Raw genomic sequence first — 8247 nt, 5'->3', positions numbered from 1 at the left:
TGGTGAGAGCGGCTGAACATGAGCCAGCGTGTGCCCAGGTGGCCAAGAGGCCACAGGATCCTGGCTGGTACCAGCACTGGTGTGGCCAGCAGGCCCAGGGCAGCAGCCGTCCCTGTGCTGGGACCTGGGGAGGACAAACCGCCAATGCTGGGGCAGTTCTGGCCCCTCACGCCAAGAAAACCCTTGAGGTGCTGGAGCGAGTGGAGAGAAGGGAACGGAGCTGGTGAGGGGCTGGAGCACAAGTGTGATGGGAGCGGCTGAGGGACCTGGGGGGTTCAGCTGGAGAACAGGAGCTGAGGGGAGACCTTCTGATCTCTGAACTGCCTGAAAGGAGCTTGGAGCCAGGGGGGGTCGGGCTCTGCTCCCCAGGAACAAGCGCCAGGAGCAGAGGAAACGGCCTCAAGTTGCGCCAGGGGAGGCTGAGGTTGGATGTGGGAACAATTTCTTCCCCAAAGGGCTGTGGGGCATTGGAACAGGCTGCCCAGGGCAGTGCTGGAGTCACCATCCCTGGAGGGCTGGACAGACGGACATGAGGTTCTCAGGACATGGGGCAGTGCCAGGGGTGGGGGAACGGTTGGACTCCATGATCTTGAGGGTCTTTTCCAACTAAACCGACTCTGTAACTGTTGAGCGCGGCCGCTCTCCCGCAGGCGCCTCCACAAGTTTGTCCCCCGCGGCCGCCGTCCCCCCCCCCCCCCCGGCCGGGCGGCCCCGCGCGCACGCGCGGTGGCGGCGGCCGCGGGTCCAAGATGGCGGCGCCCGGCGGGCAGGCGGCGGGGGGCGCGTTCGCGGGCTGGCTGGCGGGGCGGCTGGACGCGCTGGGCCTGGACCGCGCCGTGTACGGGGCGTACATCGAGGGGCTGCTCCGCGGGGAGGAGAGCGACGAGGAGCGGCTGGAGGCGCTCCGGGGCGTGCTGGCCGCCTGCCTGGTGAGGGACGAGGCGGCGGGCGGGCCGGGATGAGCCCCGGGGGGCGGCGGGGGAACAGCGGGGGTTGTAGAGTCACAGAGTCATTTTGTTTGGAAGACACTATTAATATCATTGAGTCTGACTGTAACCCACCCCTGGCACTGCCCTGTGTCCTGAGAACCCTCATCTCTGTCTGTCCAACCCTCACAGGGCAGATCCCACAGGATCCCAGGGGTTTGAATGTCTCAGAGAAGGAGACTCCACACCCGCTCTGGGCAGCCTGGGCCAGGCTCTGGCACCGCAAAGGAAAGAAGTTTCTCCTCGTGTTCAGATGGAGCCTCCTGTGTTTCAGTCTGTGCCCGTTGCCCCTCACCCTGGCGTTGGGCACCACTGAACAGAGTCTGGTCCATCCTCTGACCCCCACCCTGAGATATTGATCCCATTGAGCAGATCCCTCTCAGCTTCTCTTCTCCAGCTCCACAGCCCCAGCTCTCTCAGTGTCTCCCCATCACAAAGATGCTCCAGAGCCCTCAGCATCTTTGTGTCCCTCCCTGGACTCTCTGCAGTGGTTCCTTGTCCTTCTCAAACTGGGGAGCCCAGCGCTGGCCCCCGTTGTGCAGATGTGGCCTCCCCAGGGCAGAGCAGAGGGGGAGGATTCCCCTCCCTGACCTGCTGCTCACACTCTTCCTCACACACCCCAGGTCCTGTCAGCACCACCACGGTGGTTTCAGCTCCGTGTTTCTCATTCTCAGAGGTGCCCTTGGAGCTCCGTGCTCCAGAGCAGAGATGAGGCTGGGCCGCCGATTTCTAGAGCAAAGAGTCCCCGGGTGCGTTTCGTTGGTGTTTGTAGCGCTGTTGCACCTGAACAGCCGCTGTGTGCGCGCGGTGTTGCTGCCAGAGCTGTCACGGGGAGGAGCAAACGCGGTGACACGGGGGCGTCACCCGGTGTGGGCAGAGCTGGAGGTGGCGGCCGCGACGCCTCGTGGTTCTTGGTCCTGAGCTGCGTCAACAATAAGTGTGTTACATGATTTGTACGCGTTCAACGCGTAGATTTTGTGTGAACACCTCTATCGCTTCAGATTCTCGGTATTTCTTGTATCTGATTCGTGCTCTTTTAAAGCAGACCGACTTTGTGCCAAGGCTGAGAAGTCTCTTTTCCTCTCCTAGGAAGAAGATCTCCTGAGCGATGTGTGCAGGGAGCTGGTCGAGAAGTGGTCTGAGTCTCAGGTTGTTGACGCCGTAGAGAAGAAAGAAGGTAGTGCCGCACGCGGGGGTCACTTGTGGGACCTTATCAAGATGTTGGTCCCGTTAGGAGTTCAAACCAATACGGTTGCAGATCCGACTTGTTTCTTATTGCCATTGCTGCTTATTTGTCCTGAAACACAAAACGAGGATGAGTAGTTTCACTGCCGGCTGTCCCCAGCGTTCTGCTCGTTGGGCTCATAATCCTGCAGACAAAAGCTCATTTATATATATATATATATATTTTTTTTTTTTTAAATTCCCTTTTGCAACACACCTGGGCTTTCTCTCGGTTAAACGCTAATGATGCAGTGATGGGGACGTGTGGTTACGGTGTAAAACGCCTGCGCTACGTAAATTTACTCCAGTTTGGGAAGGAAATGTCTTTATAGCGCTGGAGCTGCTGCTGCTTACCCAGGAGAAGGTCCCAGTGCACATCAGGAAAACATCCTGATTTTCCTCTTCCAAAATCTCCTTAAACTGCCTTTTTTTGTTATTTCCCCCCATAAATACTTGTAGGGGGAGCTCTGCGGCTGCTGCTCCTGCCCAGTCACATACACGACCCCCGGTTTGTTGTTCCCTCTCTGAATTCATCTCCCTCCTCCTCGTTCCTGGGGGGGCTGCTCTGCTGCACCAGCAAGTCGCCCCCTGCTTGAAGGATCAATTAATAACCTTCCAACCGCATGGACCGACAACGTAACGTCCCTTTTTCCCCCGCCGTTTTGTTTTAGTGGTTCGGGTTGCAAACAATATTGTAATTTTGGAAACAGCGAGCCCTTATCGTGAGGCCTTGCTTATATATTTCTTATCTAAAGTTCAGCTTTTCACAGATATCGCTGCCCTCCTGTCTGTAGATGAACCGCACAGCAGCTCGGCGGCTTTTCAGGATTCACTGAAGCCAAATTGCGCTGTTCTGTGCGTTAAATAAAATCAATCCCTCTTTTGGGGACAGCGGTTGGAACTGCAGAGCGTCAATACCCACGGGGATTTTTGTTGTCACAGAAAAAAGGCAGCGGGACGTGTCCTCAGAGCCGCCTCGTTACAAACACAAGCGTTTAATTGTTTCACTGACATTCCATAAAAGGTGAAATTCAAATTCCTGGTGAAATCAATATCTACTTAGAATAACAGAATCCTGAGGATAAGTTATTAAATTCTTTCCAAACCCCAAATGTCATTTTAAGAAGTGGGCAGTGTTAAGTGTTAAAAGGGAAATGAGCTGTTTGTGCCCTGGGGAGGGAGAAGAGAAAGAGCATTAAACCCATTGGTCACTGTGGGTTTTCGTAATTTCTATTAAAAGTGGTTTTAAGTGCGTGGTTAACTGAATTTGGCCACTTTTACCCAGAAGATAACGCAATTTGGAGTGAAACGGATTTTCATTACCTCACTGATTTCAGAGTTTCATGGGGAAACTCCCCCTGATGCAGGAAGGATCGTGTGTGACAGTGGCAGCCGGTGTCACGGCACCGCGACAGCTCAGCAGCTCCCGTGCTCGCGTTTTGGGCTGAATTCCCCAAAACAGCCGCTCTGTCGCGCTCCACACGGTGACAGCACCACCGGTCCCCTTGGGACGAGCCTCCTGGGAGGAGCAGGGTGGTATTTTGGGGTGAAGCTTCTCCCTTTATCTTGAGGCACTTGTCCCCCGGGCCGGCTGCCTCCCCACAGAGAGACACAGCCTGTGATGGCACTTTGGGGACCGCGGGTGGCACGAGCGGGGCCTGACCGGTGCTCTGACCTTCTCCTCGCCAGATGAGATCCAGGCGCTCACCAGCGTGATGGAGAAGCAGGCGCGCATCGTGGTGAAGCCCAAGGAGGTGTCCCAGGAGGAGAAGCAGAGGAAAGCCGCCCTCCTGGCCCAGTACGCCAACGTGACGGACGAGGAGGAATATCCTTTTCCTGAGCCAAATGAGACTCACTGCTTTGAAGGGCTTGCTAAAAATCTCTTTGCAGTGGCTGGTGGGGAGAACCGGGGAGAGTTTTCAGTCTTCATGCTGCATAAGGGGTGGGGGCGGTTGGGCTCTGCTCCCCAGGAACAAGCGCCAGGAGCAGAGGAAACGGCCTCAAGCTGTGCCAGGGGAGGTTGAGGTTGGATCTGGGAACAATTTCTTCCCCAAAGGGCTGTGGGGCATTGGAACAGGCTGCCCAGGGCAGTGCTGGAGTCACCATCCCTGGAGGGCTGGACAGACGGACATGAGGTTCTCAGGACATGGGGCAGTGCCAGGGGTGGGGAACGGTTGGAACTGATGATCCTGAGGGTCTTTTCCAATCCAAGTGATCCTGTGATCCTCTGACAGAATAACTTCCATGGGGAAGAAGCTGGGAAGCTCCCGGTTTGGGGGGTTCCATGAGCAGACGCTCCTTTGGGGACATTTCTCTGCCATTTCCACGCTCCCCCCCAACACGCGCGGGGCTGGGGAAGGTTTGCCCAGCCCGGGTGTGATGCAGAACAGGAGTGAATCACCTCCGTGCACAGTAGTAAATGTATTGAATTTCTCTTTCTGATGAGAAATCTGCTGAAAAGATCCTCTTTGGAGAGAGCGTGTGTAGAGTGGACGGGTTTCAAGTTCCCTCTGTAGAGCTGAGGAGAAAACTCTCCCTTGGGGAGCAAAGTTGGAACAGGAGGGAACCAGCCCTGGTGCAGTGGGATCTGCTGGGAACCAGCCCTGGTGCAGTGGGATCTGCTGGGGGTTTGTGCTCGTCTGGTCCTCAATTGTCCATGTGGGGGTTCAGCTTCTTCCTCACCGCTCAATAAAATTGTTATTTGACGTGTTTTGTGACTGTATAGAGGCACAAATTCATTCCTGATATCCATATTTCCTTAATTCTCTCACCGGTGAGGATGAACAGGATGGATCGACGGCGACAGCGGTGAATATTGGATCAGAGAAATGTATCCTTTGAGCTTCCACGGGGGGTTTCCCATCGCTCCTGCTCCATGTTGATACTCCCTGGTTCTTCAGGGCCACCTTTTTGATGACTCATTTATCTTTTCTCGTATCCTGACCTTGCCTGGAATGAAATCAGAGGTTCCCTGCTCTGTGCGCACAGCTCAGACCCTTCCTGCCCTTCTCTTTACTCCTTCCCGTTTTCCACCCTCTCTGAAGCTTCACAGAACACTCTTATTCATAAGGATAATTATCCCACAACATCAGCTTAATGTTAACTGGCGTCCGGAGAGGTAAATCACCTCAGGGATTATTAAAAGTGTAAGAGAAACAAAATTACCTTGAAACTCGTTAGGCCTGAACAGCTGAACAAGGACCAACTCAATCAACACTATAATTTGGGAGGTTCCTTGAGCTCACCAGCTGGCAGGTTCTATCACAGAATTAAACGTGAAACCTCAATTATTGTCCCTACACTATTGATGGTTGTGAGGAAGAGGGAGCAGCTGCAGTTACACGCACATTAATGTAAAAATATACATCATATACACAGCTGTAGCGAAGCCACTCAAGGAAGCTGTAGCATAAGTGTTATTTTTCGTTCCTTTTTCTTTCTCATTCCTAAATTCCTCACCTGTGAGAAAGCCAGAAGTGAAGGGGATGGGAGGCCAGTATCTAGTGCAGTGCCTCAGGGGTCAGTATTGGGGCCAATATTATTCAATATATTCATTAACGATTTAGATGAGGGAATAGAGTGTACTATCAGCAAGTTTGCTGATGACACCAAGCTGGGAGGAGTGGGTGACACTGGAAGCTGTGCTGCCATCCAGAGACCTGGACAGGCTGGAGAGTTGAGCGGGGAATAACCTGATGAAATTTAACAAGGGAAAGTGTAGAGTCCTGCACCTGGGCAGGAACAACCCCAGGTTCCAGTATAGGTTGGGAGATTACATATTAGAGAGCAGTGTAGGGGAAAGGGACCTGGGGGTCCTGGGGACAGCAGGGTGACCATGAGCCAGCACTGGGCCCTTGTGGCCAGGAAGCCAATGGGACCTGGGGTGGGTTAGAAGGGTCCTCCTTCCCCTCTACTCCGCCCTGGTGAGACCCCATCTGGAATATTGTGTCCAGTTCTGGGCCCCTCAGTTCCAGCAGGACAGGGAACTGCTGGAGACGGTCCAGCGTAGGGCAGCGAAGATGATTAAGGGAGTGGAGCATCTCCCTTATGAAGAAAGGCTGAGGGAGCTGGGTCTCTTTAGTTTGGAGAAGAGGAGACTGAGGGGTGACCTTATTAATGTTTATAAATATATAAAGGGTGAGTGCCATGAGGATGGAGCCAGGCTCTTCTCTGTGGCAAACAATGATAGGACAAGGGGTAATGGGATCAAGGTGGAACACAAGAGGTTCCACTTAAATTTGAGAAAAAACTTCTTCTCAGTAAGGGTGACAGAGCACTGGAACAGGCTGCCCAGGGGGGTTGTGGAGTCTCCTTCTCTGGAGACATTGAAAACCCGCCTGGACATGTTCCTGTGCGACCTCACCTGGGTGTTCCTGCTCCAGCAGGGGGATTGGACTGGATGAGCTTTTGAGGTCCCTTCCAATCCCAAACATACTGTGATACTGTGAGAACAGAACCAGGGTCCAGTTCAGAGCTGCGGAGCCCGAGCGTTGTCTGCCCTTAACGCGGCCCAGCGCTGTTCCGCAACACCAACGTGGAGGACGTGGTGAACGCCAGGAAGCTGGAGCGGGAGCTGCTGCGAGACGAGTTCCAGAAGAAGAAAGAGCAAGACAAACTGCAGCGCGAGAAGGACAAGCTGGCCAAGCAGGAGCGGAAGGAGAAGGAGAAGAAAAGGACACAAAAAGGCGAGCGGAAGCGATAGCTGGGGTTTCCAGCTGGACTCTCGAGGGGTAAAATTAATTATGAATATGGTGTGTGTTTAAAAAGCAGCAGAAATTCTGGGCACGTGGCTGGCGAGTGGCGTTTCCTTTGTTTTGTTTTTTATTTAACATAGCAGAAAAGAAATTGCAAGCACCTCCTAAACCCGAACGTGCCATGTGCTTGTGCTGTCATGTCCCAGTCGGTTATTGTGGCCAATGTCTGTACCAAAGAACGGTGAAGTGATTCTGTCTGTGTTTTAAAAATTGATGGATTTTTACTTCTAACCACTTGAAGCGAAGCAGAACGAGATGTAGGAGGGAGGCTCCGCGCTGGCTGCATCCTTGGTTTGCAGCAACAGCGAGTTACGATTCGAGACCAGCAGAGCCCCTTTCTGACGTGTAACTAAGAACATGCTGCTATGGGGTGAATGTGAATTTATTTACACTAGCCTTGAAAAATGTATTTGCAAATAGCTGTGTTTTTGCTGCCAAGAACAAGGCTCCGTCTTGGTTCTGGCTGAGCCGAGGGCGCCGGGTTGGAGCTGATCTCGGTTAAGTGCTGTTGTGCAGCAGGAGAAAGGAAATGCTATGAAATATAGATGAGTTGCAGCTCCGAGACTGCGTCACCCACGGGCTCTCGCAAGGGAAACGCCGCGTTGGTTTGAGCATCAGCCGCAGCGGTAGCGAAACGGTCGAGTCCTTAATGCTATTTTCAGACTCGGTGCCGGTGGCTGGGCAATGGTGCTCCCGATGTTCCGTGTGGGTCTGTGTTGACTGTTATTCTCCAGCAGTTGCCGGGGTGGGTTCGTTAGTGGCCACAGTGGTCGCTTTCACCTGAATGCTGCTCTCGCCCCAGAGGGCTCGGTACCTGCTGCTTCCAGCCTTTTCTGTGACACTAATTTCCGTAACCTGCGCGTGAAGGAGGAGCCGCCGTGCGTCCCCCTGCGCTGCTGTGTGTTCTCCGCAGCTCCTGGTCGAGGGGCTGCCTCCTGCTCAGCTGCTGCTGCCAGCGTGTGTCGCAGTGCTTTAGCTCCGGATTGAATAATAAAACTGGTTGGCCAAGAAGCAGGTTCCTCTCTGTCTGAGCGAACGTTGGTGACTGCGGTTTGGGGCTCCCTTCTGACCTGTCCTGCGTCCTCCGTTTCCCTGTACCCCACAGCACTATTTCTGAGGGCCGACTTGCTGCCGCAGTGCTGGTCCTAATTTATTCACACCTCATTTTCTGAGGCTGTGGTGCCTCCCTCCCTGGGGCTGTGTGTGTCCCCAGGGCTGCCTTCCTGTCCCTCATGTCCTGCAGCACCGTTTCATAGAATCATTTCAGTTGGAAGAGACCCTCA

At 53.9% G+C, this 8247-nt stretch overlaps 1 protein-coding gene across 1 annotated transcript; it reads left to right on the top strand.

The window, feature by feature from the left end:
• Nucleotides 1-721: 721 nt before the first annotated feature.
• CCDC43 (coiled-coil domain containing 43) lies at nucleotides 722-7975 on the top strand. The gene is made up of 5 exons (XM_082070650.1): nucleotides 722-929; nucleotides 2076-2163; nucleotides 3900-4035; nucleotides 4982-5040; nucleotides 6725-7975. The coding sequence occupies exons 1-5, from the start codon at nucleotides 750-752 to the stop codon at nucleotides 6910-6912; spliced, it is 651 nt and encodes a 216-aa protein (XP_081926776.1). The 5' UTR covers nucleotides 722-749; the 3' UTR covers nucleotides 6913-7975.
• Nucleotides 7976-8247: the final 272 nt, after the last annotated feature.

This window comes from Streptopelia decaocto (assembly GCF_964273445.1).
Source record: "Streptopelia decaocto genome assembly, chromosome: 22".
Lineage (NCBI taxonomy): Eukaryota > Metazoa > Chordata > Aves > Columbiformes > Columbidae > Streptopelia > Streptopelia decaocto.
Note: the sequence above shows the minus strand (reverse complement) of the source record. Positions and strands in the feature narration are given on the sequence as shown.

Bases quoted from the DNA above. Each gene is read 5' to 3' on its own strand.
- CCDC43 (XM_082070650.1), top strand. From the start codon at position 750: ATGGCGGCGCCCGGCGGGCAGGCGGCGGGGGGCGCGTTCGCGGGCTGG. The intron at 4,036-4,981 runs ATATCCTTTTCC...TAATTCTCTCAC, and splicing joins AACGTGACGGACGAGGAGGA to CGGTGAGGATGAACAGGATG. The intron at 5,041-6,724 runs GTATCCTTTGAG...AACGCGGCCCAG, and splicing joins GAATATTGGATCAGAGAAAT to CGCTGTTCCGCAACACCAAC.